General features: G+C 44.8%; 1 protein-coding gene across 4 annotated transcripts in view; it reads left to right on the top strand.

Annotated features, from left to right (window-relative positions):
* LOC105280538 (calmodulin) overlaps positions 1 to 14919 on the top strand; it is a 55087-nt gene that overhangs the window by 32428 nt on the left and 7740 nt on the right. For all 4 annotated transcript variants that reach the window (XM_011341153.1, XM_011341155.3, XM_026974133.1 and 1 more), the window contains exon 4: positions 8865 to 8980. In XM_011341153.1, coding sequence (XP_011339455.1) covers positions 8865 to 8980 — 116 coding nt within the window. The remainder of the gene's footprint in view (positions 1 to 8864; positions 8981 to 14919) is intronic.

The raw sequence follows: 14919 nt of genomic DNA, 5'->3' as shown, positions 1-14919 counted from the left end.
CCTCATATGCGCTGTATCTTCTCGTATCTGCGTTTTTTATAAAAATGAATTCTTGACCTAAATCTGTGCTGCTTGGAGATCGTAGTTAAGAGGATACGTTGCTAAGAAAGAAAGGGAAAAAACAGAGAAGAGATCAGCGAGAACTTCGCTAAGAACTTCGCTATACTATCAAATCGATGGTGTGCAAACTTTTGAGATTTTTTCAGTTTCTTTGTTGTAAAAAATTTCATTTCCCTAGATTGCGAAGGAGGTATCCCATTGATACGATCAATACACACCGTTACATTCAGAAGTACCATTTGAACGTATTAACATAATGTCAATATAAAATTCGATTACAAGCACAATGCACTTTCCCCTTTGCGCTAAAATTATTCCGTAACTATTTGCAATTATATGAGTTCATTCGTTTTTATCGCAGTGCAGAATTTGTTCAATATACCACCAAGTTCCTCCAACAGAATTTTATTCCAGAGAATATAACAGCGGCAAGTTTGACTTAACATTGCACGAAAATGATTCCTTTAAAACAGTCATTGTACGTCACGTTTACAGTAATAGCGGGTCGTTATCGTTACGCAGCCGTTATTATCATTATCGTTACTGCTGTGATTAGCGTGGTTAACGTTTTTCGTCCATGGCCTCATCGACGAGAACTCACGCGCCATCGCGAGCGGTGGAAGAAGACGCTCGTCTTCTATCGAACCAATCGATCTTTCCTGAAAGTAAGTTTGCGTATGCCTACTTGTCTGTTTTTATCGTACTTTCTTTGTAATCCGATAAATTAGCGAGTTGACGGAAAGAATTCCATTAAGCAGTAAACGCTGAATCCTCGGAATCGATGCACTCGCGGCCGAGGAAAGTGGAACAAGCGGTATCCAGATGCCGGAAGGAAGTTTATCTGTTTCTCCTTTCGCGCGATTAACTCTTTCACAGTTTTAATAGTAGCTTTAATTAGTTGGCCGTGCAAGATCGCCTAGAATTCTGCGGCTGTGTAAAGTACATTCACAGTTCACCACGGCCACTGTGCATACAGGCGCTCTTCATTCGTCTCGCTCCTTCTCTCAATAGGACGCATAATTCCGATATCTGACGAAATAGCGGCTAAAGTTTCTAAACGGGTAATTACAGATACATCGTCCACGCCGCTCCGTACAGAGCGAGTTAAATGGAAACGAAGCCAATCTGCCCCATCGGCGTTCCGTCGCGACCGTGAATGCACGCTCGATTCTCTCTCTCTCCCTCTGTGAGCAGAGCAAAGCGGCGGAATGTCCGCGCGTACGTTTCACGCTGGCGTTTTCATCCGATGCAGGCGGCCGTGCGATATTAGACTCCGAACGTATTCCGAAACGGAGACACTGAGGGACACTCTCCGTAGCGGTAATTACCGCTATCTATTGGGTTGTTCGGAAAGTTATTTCGTTTTTTCAAGGAAAAATGAAAGGCGGTTTTTTCATATTTAGAAAAAATTTTATTCAGTGATGTATTGGCCATTTTGTTCCACTATCTTTCGCCATCTTTCTGGCAACTTTAAGATTCCACGCTCATAGAAGCCCTTCTCCTTATTGACAAAAAATTGAAGCAAGTGATTTTTGACGCCTTCATTTGAATCGAAGTTTACATTGTTCAAAGAATTTTGTAGAGACCGGAACAAATGGTAATCGGATGGTGCCAGATCAGGAGAGTATGGTGGGTGTGGTAGCACATCCCATCCAAGCTGTAAAAGCTTCTGGCGAGTGACCAAACTTGTGTGTGGTCTGGCATTGTCGTGATGGAATACGACACCTTTCCTATTCGCCAATTCTGGTCGCTTCTGCTTGATGGCAGCATCAAATTCATCCAGCTGACGACGATACACTTTCGAATCAATCGTCTGGTTGCTTGGTAGTAGCTCGAAAAATACGATTCCCTTCCAATCCCACCATACAGAAAGCATGATCTTCTTTTGATGAATATCTGCCTTGGATGTCGATTGAGCAGGTTCATCTTGCCTGGACCATGATCGTTTTCGCTTAACATTGTTGTAAACAATCAATTTTTCATCTCCAGTTATGATTCGCTTCAAAAATGGTTCATTTTCTTCACGTTTCAACAATGAATCGCAGATGGTAATGCGTCGAATCAAGTCAATTTCCTTTAAATTGTGTGGAACCCAAATATCGAGCTTTGAAACGAATCCAAGGCGTTTCAAATGATCGTAAACGGTCGAATTCGATAAATTTAACTTTTCAGCAATTTCGCGTGTTGTTATGCGACGGTTTGCATCCACCAGAGCCTTTATTTTCTCGTCATCAGCTTTAATTGGCCGACCTGAACGTGGTGCATCTTTCAAATCGAAATTTCCAGTAAGAAATTTCGAAAACCAATTCTGACACTGACGTTCACTCAATACATCTTCTCCGTATACGGTACACAATTTTTTTCTCGCTTGCACTGCATTTTTACCCTTTCGGTAGTAAAAAAGCAAAATATTACGAAAATGCTCACTTTGATTTTCCATGTTTGATGTGATGCCAAACAAAAATTACTTGACAGATCGCAACACAGTAAGATACTAAATGACGTCTGAAATGTCAGTTGTCAAAATATAAAACGAATTTGCCGCTTAGAGTAAGGTTAAGTATCGAGGAACGCGACTAACGACATCGCTTTGTGAAAAACGAAATTACTTTCCGAACAACCCAATAAATCTAAGTGCATACATGCACACACGTACACCTGTATACACGTATGTTCCTGTGCGAGCACATCGATGGTGCAGGCTATCCGTGTTAAATATGCCAGCAAAAGGCGGGTCATGGTGTTTAATTATACCGGAATTAGATCTCGGCAGCTTCATGGAGCACCGCGATAGCTGCGACGTTTTTGACATGCCATCCGCATGAATTGACGCCGCCAGAATTTTAAGATACTTTAAGAGACGCAGGGAGAAAAGGGAGATACGCGGGAGTCACGTTTTAACTGCCATCTCACGATACCATGGGTTCGCCTTGATCGAAACTTGGAGTCTCGGGTGACTTTAGGTACCGATGAAGCAATCAGCCATACCGCGCTATCCGCTGTTTGAGTTACTCGGGGAAGATCACCGACCGTCTTATTTCCCATGAATGAGCTCCGTGACTCTGCGAGACCCTCCGACCGTTTCGGGCCCACTTCCGATCTCGTCGCGGTAAACGGAACCATTTGACGTCGTTCCACTGCCGCAAAAGCGAAAGTTTCAAGAAGTTCCGGCACGTACTCGGGAAGCAAGCGGGTGCCCGGGGAGTAGCGATTCCCTCTTCAAAGATTCATGCAACCCCCGATCGTGTTACAGCATTCTCGCCCACATGCAACCGCGCAGTTACAAGCGCGACGCCGTAAATTATTATTGTGTTTTACCGTGGCCGCATAAATCTGCATAAAATGCCCGCGAATTTGACAGGAATTGTAAATAAGTCGCGATTTTCCTCTCCCACGCGGCCACGAGTTGCAGATCGGATACAACACGCGGATGCAAAGTTAAATTATTGTCCGTTTCGTATCAGAGCGAATCGGGGCGGACTACACAGCTGCCTACGTATCGCCGGTTCCTCGGAATCTTCCTGCTGGCGTGATTCCTGATAGGACCGTGGATAATGTCACGTACAAAGTGTACTCGCGGTCAAAATTATCGCAATCACAGGTATTACGCTGCACCAGGAATACGTAACGGTTAGCCGCAGATTGAGAATACGATGAGCAAGTTGGAACAAGTTTTGATACGTGTTGGCGACTGATAAGTGACTGATATGACAAAATCGACGAAAGAGATGTTATATTTTACGTCCTTAGAAACAACAATTATTTTTCAGAGAAAAAACGAAAGCATATACACACACAAATTGGCTTTAATAACTGTCGGTGCTTCGTCGCGGGTTTATTTTTTATTTATCCTCACGAGGGAGAGAGAGCGTCGTATTTTTCCCTCGTCGTTTTCATGACATATTAAAAAAATATGACATAGATCACTGTTTAATATCTGCTCGTTCTGCAACGCACTTTCAGTGCCTGGCAATTAAAAACGAACGCTTCCGCGACTACAATTGACTCATATTTTCCACGTACGCTTCCCCTCGTTCCTCTGTTGCCGGAAGATTACCGTTTCGTTTCGAAAACATACAGTATCCGGATCGGGTTTGCAGCCAGCCATCCAACTTCCGCGCACGTTCGTCTTCCTATCGCTTTTATTTCGCGATTTAATTCTCCGGGAGCATGCATCATCGCGGATACCGCGATGCGCCGATCGATCTACGCGCACGGTAGATCTCCTATCGACGAAAACTAATAACGTTCCGCAAATACCGTCTGGTTTTCACGGATCGCCTTCGTTTTCCATCGGTCTCTCGACGTATCGCAATCCAGATTACCTTGCATATTGTTGTTCTGCTTCACTTTCTTTCTCTCCCATTTTCCGTCCCTCTCTCTTAGTCTGTATATTTCTCTCTCTCGTTTTCTCTCTTAAGGGTGAGGATAACGTGACGTAATTAAAGTTCACCCCGTCGATGATGCGAGAGATCCTGGATCAGGGGCATATCCCGCTGTTTACAATTTAGCGCTGTTTTCCGCACGGTGATATTTGAAATCGAGAAGAACAAAAGGCGAGGGAAGCACGTCGGACTCTCCTCGAGTGGCCTCCTACATACACGGGTCCAGCCCGGCGGCATCATGTCCTCGAGCGCGCGAGTGTCCGCGCCAGAATTAAATTCCGTCGTGTGTGGAAGTGGATCTCTCCAGCCATCCACGCGATACTTAACAAACGAAAAGGAAATGACCTGCAATCCCGCATGACAGTCGAGAATTCCGGACGGACGGACGGAATGCGAAGGGATGCAAGTGGCAAATCCTGCAGTGGCGCGTTTGGAACGGCGTCGAAATCATCATCTTGATACAGGGGGAGCCGACCGTTGAATCGTCGAATCAGACGTCGATCGGAAATCGAAAATCTTCCCTCACAGGAAGACGGCGATTTTTGTCGGGACTGCTCGTTACGTAATTGATGCCTTTGTTGGCTCGACGAAAGCCGCTAGAGTCGCATCGGCTCCGCGTAAAAGCGAGATCGTTGTGTTGGCGCGAGTTTAATGAGAATTTTAACGACTGAACGGACAGCGGCAGCAGGGAAAAAAGGTGCGGGCAAGCAAGGAAGAGCAACGGATGTAAACGGATAACGGACGAGCGGTCGTGTGATACGCGCGACACAAAACGAAGCTAATCGACTACACGTTTCTCGTGTAACACAGTTCCGCGGGCCGCCGGTCGCGCGGCGTCGCGTTACGGCGAACGAAAAACGAGAGCGTTTTCGGCTGGATATGCGGAACACGTGGCCGTGAAATCCGTAATATGCCAACGCCGTGGGCTTCTTACCGGGTTGCATGATTGATCCGTCCGGGCTCCTTCGAAGGCGTGCAGAGCGATTTCGACCTGGCACGATTCCCATCTCCGATCGCTCCTCGGGTTACGTCTATGGAATTCAGCCGGAATCCCGGTGGCCGTATCGCAACACGCGGTCAATTTGTATGGCCGTGCATACGTACGTACGTGGGGCATGTAATACACGGTATAATACACGCGACGAATCCGTGCTATCAGAAAATGCCCAGGGCTACAGGACACGTCCGCCTGTCTGTGCGTACGTGTGTGTGTGGGGGGTAGATGCCCCTGTGTGCCGTGTGTTCCTGTCATGCACACGTAGCAGCGCCTACCAGCCGTTTCTCCCGCGTATGGAAATGGAACCGGGAATTATGTAGAACAGATCGATAATCGTAATTGCTATTGATTAATTCTACGTGAGACTCCACACGGGCGAACGCCCAGCAATTGCTTGTTCGCGCTACCATTCCGAATAATTGACCGCCTCTGAAAAAGCCAAACCCGCTGCACAACGCTGTGCATCGCTTAATTGCGTGCGTAGTTATGGGTTTCTCGAAATTCCCGTGACAGAAGATTGTTGTAATTAATGACATTGAGTCAGTCAAAATGTTCGATTTTTGCATCAAAGTGTACTTTATTGCATTCAGTAGAAACGAATTATTCATTCATTGATTGGACATTGTCTATGATACAGACATTGTTGCCTATATTACCTCTTTGTGACGTTTTGAAAATTGAAAATTGAACTTTTTGACTGACCCAATAGAATTAAACAGAAAACCATTTACACACAACATAATTTGCCGTTGCAGTGGTTCTCTTTAATTTTAACGTACTCCTTTACTTAAAATTACGCCGACTCGACGGTAGACCGAAAGCTTGGCGGGATTCGCGGTAAGCCGCTGCGAACGGAATCTCTTGTTACGCAAATGAAGACGTCCGCTTGCTCAACGGTAATGCGACACGCGGGAAACGCCAATAGAACGACGCAAAAGATGCCAGTGAAAGACGAAGGTAGTCACGTTCACGAAAACTTAGCGCGCATCGTAAATTATCGCCGCGGAATTTTATCGCCGACAAATTCGTTGGCGAGAGCATGCTTCACGTTCGCCACACGTCCACGGGATACGGTATACTTTATGTTCCCATATTTCGCGCGTTAGAGAACAGGTAGGAATCGTTATCGCGTGGCCGCGCGTTTACACGCTCGGAACCGCTCGTGCAACCGCCTCGCGAGTTATCTCGCGCGGATGCCGACACGCGCGCGTCCGTGCGCTGCTTGCGCACCCTCGCACGCACGTGCACGTCGCGCGTGCGGTGCACGGGGAGGCGCAGAAAGGAAGGGTTGCAAAGTCAGGCCGCGCGCATACATGCACGCGAAATCCCAAGGCGACGCTCTCGCCCTCCCCGTCTCCTCCCTCTACTGCTATCCCCTTCGGCATTATCGTCGGCTAAATCCCGTTTATACATCGGCGTTTATCCCGGCTAAAATCCGCTTAGGCCGACGCGTACGACGTCTACAGCCGGAAATCCTAGGGAGGCGTGGCGCGCTGCGAATGAAGCTTCGACTTTTTGTCCCAGCAAAAGGCACGCCGAGGCGTGTAATCGCTCTCGATTTTATATTTTATCGGGAAAAGTGGGGAACCGTGGATTAACTGCTCCATTGTGTCGTACGAAAATTTCAGTTGGAACAACCTGACATTTATGCCACCACTCACTAATGTTGGGAGTAATATAGATTTGTATAAAACGGATGCACTCTGCCTGTCAGATTAACACATGAAAGCTACGTTACAGTGTTAATTTATAGCATTATCGCGTTTCATGATTGTTTTCCATTCTATAATTGACGCTGCAACCTCTAGGTTTCAATCTTCCTCGTGATTAGCGAGTGCATCTAGTAAACTTGTAATTACTGTATAATACGTGACTTCATCACCGTACACACAATCATGGAACGGGCCTAACGGGGATCCGCCAGCAGTTGAACGAGAATTAGCTTGTTTGGAGATGGTTAACGGCAGCGGAATGAATTGTAAACTGCACTAAGCGCGCGAGCAACGTGCGTTTATTTAAACGTCGGGCAAATTATGCAAATTATGCAGTCGCGGTCGTACAGAATTGTTCGGACATCCTTCGCGCGGGTGATGTCCAGAGTGGGATTGCGATTTATTTCCCCCGCGGATATTCTCGCGCGTTGCTCGATCCGCCAATTCGATTTTCGTCGGCCGCAATTGGTACGCGTCGTTGCATGCCCCGTTATTTGTTTCCGCGAGCTCGATGAATTTTTCGTCTCGTAACGTTAACATGGCGAAACGCAGGAGATTTTAGCTAATATAAACGAAATCAGACACACGTTTCTATGCACGGAAGAAATATTAAATCATGATAAAAAAAGCCGACGGTTTTAATATTTATTAAACCGACGTCGTAAATGGAAGAATTACAATAGCTCTTTTTGAGGAGGAAAACTCGCGAGTTAATGGTAAGCGTTATACGAGCAGAGAGACCGTAATTAAGTGTGCTCACCGGCAGCCCGACAACTAAGAATCCGCTGTTCGCCGTCTATCGCTCATCCAACTAAAAACTCTCTTAAAAGTGACGAGGAAGAAACCGCGTTTACCCGCGAAAAGAAATTTCCATCAGGGGCATTACTATGGATATCGCGAGGTGTAAAGTTCGTTCATTCCTGCACTCTCGCTCTCGACCACTCTTCCCTTATGCCTTTGTGCGAATATTGCCGTGTACTTCCCTCTTATTATGGCGCGTAGCGGGATAAAGGGGTTGCGTGGTCGCTTAAGAGGATGGAAGGCATTTACGTCGCGAAACTACTTTACGGGATTGCGGGGAAGATCTCTCGCGCGTTTGGATCGACATAGATCACCCGATAAATGTATGGCGCATCTGTATATGTCACGGTGGTTGTATTTAACACGAGAGAGAAGCCACAAAAGGAAGTCACGTGATGTGTTCGATTACACGTTCGTATAATAATCGTTCGTTAGAAAAGACAATGCTAAAAGAATTTTAAAACATACCCACTACTTACATCAAGAATGATTTAATTTGTTTAATCAGGGAGGCTTTTCAGCCTTCCTGAATACGCTCAACAGAGTTGCTGGTCCGGCATTTAAATAAAACGAAGAAAGTTTTCTCTTTCTATGCAATCAGAGCTTTCTCTGTCGCGCATGCATAATTAAATCGTGCGTTTAATTAGAAAGATTGTGGGATTTATCGTTGCCGTTCTATGCGACTAGAATACCTCGTTATTCACCCTGAAGTATCTCACGTAGGAATGGTTACCGCGGAACGTTAAATATCGTTCGGTAATTTTGCGTGACCTCCGAATCTTCAGATCTGCCGCAGATCTTGCAGATGAAACGTCATTCGAAGGGACCGATTCGATATGCGCGCTATAAAACGTATATCTTATCGCGTTTGATGATTCCCACGCTATCACACTTTACGATTTTCTCCAGGTGACGGTAATGTCAGCTTCGAGGAATTCGTCGAGATAGTCAGCAACATCGGCGCAAGCACGGCTGCTGCCTCGGATCAGCATCAGGAAGAGCAAGAATTGCGGGACGCTTTTCGGGTGAGTGACTTAAGAGAACGCAATCTCGCGTGGTTTGTTTCATTTGAATCTCCGGATAGTCAGCAGCTCCTTCGTCCGAGATTGGTCCGGATGCGGACCTTAAATAAAATAAATTCCAACAGCGACCTTTTACGTAAGCGAAGCGCACCAGCATCGACCGTGGCATATCTCTCGCGGATCGGGCAATTTTCGATCGGATTACTGGGATCGTTTTCAGTCAACTTCCACGATGGAGGCGAGAGGATTTGCCCCAACATTCTTAAACGAGGAAAGAGAGAGATCGGAGCCGATCCCTTTCGACCTGCGAGCCAAGACACCCAACTTGCAAACCACGCTCTGGCGATTCCTTAAAGTATGACGCTGCTCATAGAATGCGAAACTTCGTAATGTGACCGCGACGTACACTGTAAAGACTCGGGTGTTCTATGCATATTTTACGCATTAAGTTAATAAGTTTTCCGCTGATGCCTCACGGCTGAATGGCGGTTAGGATCGCCGTCATTTAATTAACACTGTCCCACAGTTTCTTTCACGCAGCTGTCGACAGCTTCTATTGTTGACGTTTCTTTTATCTTGCACGCTGCGATATCGCGGTGACAATAATGCAGTCTTATTAGCATTTTTATTAGTGGCTCATTTGCATCTATAAACAGCATCTCCTTCGCAGTTTCGCAGGAAACACGGTTTACAAGAATGGCTTGTCGAGATTGTATTTGCGGAGATCATGAAATAGGAATCGGCAGGGTCTAAAACATTAAAGCTCAATGGTCCTCGGAGAGTGCAGTCTTCGATCCCTTCATAATAAATTCCAATCCCGCGTCGCTTGTCCCCTCGTCAAAATTTCCGGCACGTTTACCACGTTTTATCACAAATGTGAAAAATGTATAGAGCTCGATGACACCGAGCGCAATAACCGCGGATAGTATTTATGTATAATAATAAGGGTTGCTTAAAATGCCACGTGGAAAGATGCGAGGCGCGGAATAAAAGAGATCTTTACCTAGTGCCTCTTCTTTCCACGCAGCGAGAAACGAGAATGCCATGAGAACGCCATGAAATACATACGCTGTTGTATATGTAAGCGGCTCGATAAATGGCTTGAGTAGAAATTGCATATATATTTGCGCTGCTTCAAGCGAAATTGCATGCAGACTGCGAGCAGCCTTAAGGAATTTTTCTCTTTTTCTTAAAAAAAACGCGATATAAGAAGTAGCAGATTTTTAAATCCATTTTACTGTGTATTACGCTCTTCACTGCTGATATTTAACTTTGGATCATGTATCTTGATACAAAAATAGACAAAATTGATTTTCTCTTTACCGGAAAGTCGTGTGCGAAATATGTTCTTGAGAAATGCGACGGTTGACAGATTTCCGGCTTATTTTATCAGACATCCAGATGGTGGTCGCACGCAGTAAAAACATTGTATCGCGATTATACGCTGACTTTATGAGCGCAAAACGGGAGATAAAAGAATCATAAAACTTTGCGTTTTCCTACACTTGTTGTCAGCGAAGATTTTCCTGTATGAATAATGCATCTGCCCGTCATGCGCGTATCTCTCGCTTTACGTCAAACTACGGATGAAACAGGATCAGTGCGAAATACTCTGTGCTTAATACAGCTTCCCGGGCTGTCGACAGAAAGATGCGTTTGCAGTCCGTCAGATAAAATATTGATTGCAACTGTAATCGATCGCGTGAAATACGTGAGCCTCCTTAGATGGACTTGTACGTGATCCTGGTACGTGATTCGACTTGAAACAGTATCTGCGTAGACGCGGACTGCGAAACTGCGAAACGAGTAGACACGTGCGTGCAAGAAAAGATGTACATCTAGAGAACGGGATTTACGAAAAGTTTTCAGAAAGATCTGGGATGAAGAAAATAAATCTACGGAGGAAAAGTGCCGCGCGAGATAAATTCGTAAAGATATACGCGAATGGATCCTTGTCGAAAATGGAAAGAGGAGGATAACCGGGTGGCGGAGGACACGCAGTGTCGGCTTCTCCAGGAGTGCGCTGAGTCCGTGCGATTGAACGTTTCTACTACAAGTATACCGATATTCGTTCAGGCCAGTCGATCAGCAGGTCACCCATCCGGTGGTTCCTATCCGGCCGCGAAAGAGGTGCGACACTTGATTTTACGGAGTCACGGATCTAATTCTCCCGCTCTGACCTCGATTTCCAGTAAGACAAGCATGTTTCGGCATTCTGAGCGAATCGAAAATCCCCGGGAGAACGTCGGAACAGTCGTATAAGTGTCGTAAATCGTGTAACAAGCACAGTCGAGCGCGATCCATGGTCCGGGAACTCACTTTGCACACCGAGTTTTCGTTTTTTTCTTCTTCTTCTTCTTCTTCTTCAGCTTGAACACGTCGCGGATTTTACGTTTCAATCTACGCGGCAGATCTTAAGGCGGACCTTCATCAGATTTTCGATTAAATTCGTCTCGGTTTTACGTTTTTGCACGAGCGGAAAAGGCGCCGAGACACTTCCGGGTGAATTTTTCATTCGGGCGTGTGCTGGTTCCCGACATAATCTGGGGAAACTTCGGATTCTTGACGCACCCTGATTTTCGGCAAACTGGGAGAGGACGGCAGCAGAAAGTGACGCCGATAAGGCAGCCTAATTTGCTCATCTTCTCGAGTGGGAGCGATTATAATAATTCCATTAAGTCACTAAATCTCGGAAGGCTTATTAAGATTGAGCAGCCAAGAGTGGCGACGAAGCGACGAACGTCAGCTGATCTCGATTATTACTCATCGAGCTTCTTGTCGCACGTGAATGGGGATTCTATACGCTCGGCGAAGTCACGTCGCTGGAGTTCGCGGTATTCGCAAGATTTACTTTAGATTCTTCTACGGTCGTTACATCCTTTTATTCCTTCCCGTGGGAGGAATTCCCACCTACACGTTCAGGAGAACAAGGCAGGTTTTTTCGGGGAAGCAAAAAGGAGAAAAAGAAGGAAAGCCAGAAGAAGAAAACTTTTGTCTCCGGCAGTTCGCACGTGATGCAATCATGAGGATAGATCAAACCGACACGATTATACCACTTTTTGGAATCCACCGATCCCTCTTCGAGTTTTATCTTGATTAGAGATGTACCGCACCTCCACGCAATCGCTTTCGGGAATAAATGAGTTCCCCGTGCTGCTTAGGTAACCGATATAATTCGCTTGCCATGATTCATCAATCAGGGAAAGTTAAGAGGTTCTACTTCCGTTAGTGATATTTAATTGAAATCGCATCTTGATTCAATTTAATGGTTAATAAACAATTAATTCTTATTTAAATCGATTATTAATCATTAGATTAAATAATCATTAATCTAAAATATAAAAATTATCTTTATTTTATAATAATTATAAAATTATATAAAATCTGATACATTAATATTAAATTAACAATCATATACGTTATTGGTGATAATTAGGATTTTAAACATTTATATAATCAGATTCATAATATTTTATATAATTTAATATCCTATTTATTTAATTGTATATAAAAATTAATGTTTATTAATATCATTAAATATTAATTTACATTAATTATCTTCTTTAAATATAAGTTATTATACATTAAAATATCAATTAATATTAAATAAGAATTTAATTATTTTATTTTTGATTAATTAGTTATTATATATATATAAATAATTATATATTATTAGAGTCTGCTTCTCACGATTTGCCGTGTTTCTCAATCGGGTACACAATACTCTGTAGTTAAAAAAAAAAGATTTACAATTTAGTGGCGTACAAAATATTAAATTATACGATACAATAAACTAAATTTACGTACGTTTCTTGTTAAATTAAATCGCGGACGCCGAATATCCGAGAACAGCTTTATGCGTTCGCTCACGCATTTAAAATCCGATCGTCGTGTTGGGATTTCGCGAGTTTTCGCAGTCGCGCCGCTTAATACCACGCCTTCGTGGCTCCGGCTTATTTTGACTGACAATGAAAGAATCACGCGATAGAACAGCCTGATTGCATCTGTAACTTTTGTCCTAGAAATACACCGAAAGATTGGACCTAAGTGGCTCAAAACCTGAATTCGAGCGGCGAAGCCGAAGCAAAGTAACAGCGGTCGGAATATGGAACAGTAACGTTTTAATGCAACGCGCTCGCTGCATAAGGTCTGTTTTTCTTCCGTTAACCGATTGTTCCCATTCAAGAGCACACTTTGGTTGACTAAATACTCCTCGGATTGATTCGCGACGAAGAAAATGAATAGGTCAAACCGCGTTGACTTTAGTAAGTAAATATGACGGCGGTCGGGGCGACTTAATTAATCCACTTTCTACTAATCTCCTCTATCCGTGTTTGCCTTTAAGAGACGCGCTCGTAGGACAGGGGGGATGATGAAACCGACGGATGACCGGTTGGGAGTTCTTCTTCTCGTCAAACTTGCACACGCTGTACGTAACTCAATACGCGTGGGGCGAGACGAGCCGCGCCAATTTCCCTCTTGGATCACCTCCTTTTAGCGCGCGCGCACATTTCGTCTCGGGCGATGCTGCAACTCCTCCGCGAATATATCTCAGAGCTTTCCCGTTGCTCTCGGTAAAAGGCAGCCGTGTCCGAGTGCGCCGAAAGTGCAGGTTTCGCGTAAAAGCGCCGGGCCCTCCATTAACCGAGAGCCGGATGCTGCGAAACATTCGCAACACGTCTCGTTACTGTTGCCGGCGCGTCTTCTCGATCTCCTCCTCACCTCCGCCGCTATTCTCCGCCGGAAGACGGACGTCGCTTGACGAAGGGCGGAGTTTTGTTCGACAAATTCCCGGCCGGCATTCATGTTCCATTCACTGCGCTTATTCTCATCCCGGTCACATTTTTCCGTCCCGCCGTCCCCGTCGTCGCGCCGACGACGTCCTCTCGACATCCCTGAGACGGGGTGAAAGCGTGTCTCGTCCAGTTACAAGACTTGCCCTCGTTTCTGCGACAAAGGCAAACTCTTGATCTCGTTGTGTGTCCTTTCATTGGATTCCTCGTCGGATTCTTCATCAGATTCTTCGCCACTTTATTGTTCAATCTTTTGCTATATTAACATTCACACCCATACACCTCGTACACACAGACGTACTTACACACGTTTCCGTGCAGCTAATATTAATTTTTTGCAATTGTCGAAATTCCTCTTGTTCCCTTATCCTCACTTACCTTTGTCGATCGTACTCGTCTCTAAAGGTGGATATATATGAACGAACGAACGAACAACGAACGAGCAGCAAACGCGGGAATTTATTTAAAACTTTCTCTGTAATGCCTCATGGCAAATTGAACCGAACGTGAATCGAACGCTAACGAATATTCTGCTCGCATCCGTTATGCGTATCTTTCAAACTTTAACAGTAAATGTTTTTATCAAAGCTTCTTTTCTTTCAGACGCGTGCATGCATTTACATATATAAAACGCTATTGCGTTACTACATAAAATAATTAGCGAAATTGATTTACCTGACAGAACTGATTTTTTCTTCTGCTCGTTTCAGTTTGCAAGGTAGAGTAAAATTGTACTTTCGTCCGAAAGAATGACCGAAAATGGTGCGTAGCTGGAAAGAAACGACGCTTGCCGAGTTAGATGCTCGCGTCAAGATCTCATAAAATCTAATATCCAAATAACGTATTGTTCATAATCTAAACGAAATTTATCTTATATCGAGGCCCCATGATTTCCACGAGAGCTTTCCATTTCGGGGGAACACATCAATCGTAAGTGCCGGCACGCAATGATTCTCTCGATCACTTCGGGGATAGCGCGTTTCGCAAAAATTGCGAATAAAACGATAAAACGTTTTCCATAACTGGGACCGGGTCGAGTGTACAAGATAAAAGCGTGGAGAATGTACGCGTGCAGCGGAATGATCCAAAAAATCGCAACAATTCCCTTTGGTAACAAAAGGGAGCAAACAATGCACCGACGAATGCGTA

This window comes from Ooceraea biroi, chromosome 12 (genome assembly GCF_003672135.1).
Source record: "Ooceraea biroi isolate clonal line C1 chromosome 12, Obir_v5.4, whole genome shotgun sequence".
Classification (NCBI taxonomy): Eukaryota; Metazoa; Arthropoda; class Insecta; order Hymenoptera; family Formicidae; genus Ooceraea; species Ooceraea biroi.
The sequence above is the reverse complement of the archived record's forward strand: the minus strand, read 5'-3'. Positions and strand labels throughout refer to the sequence as shown.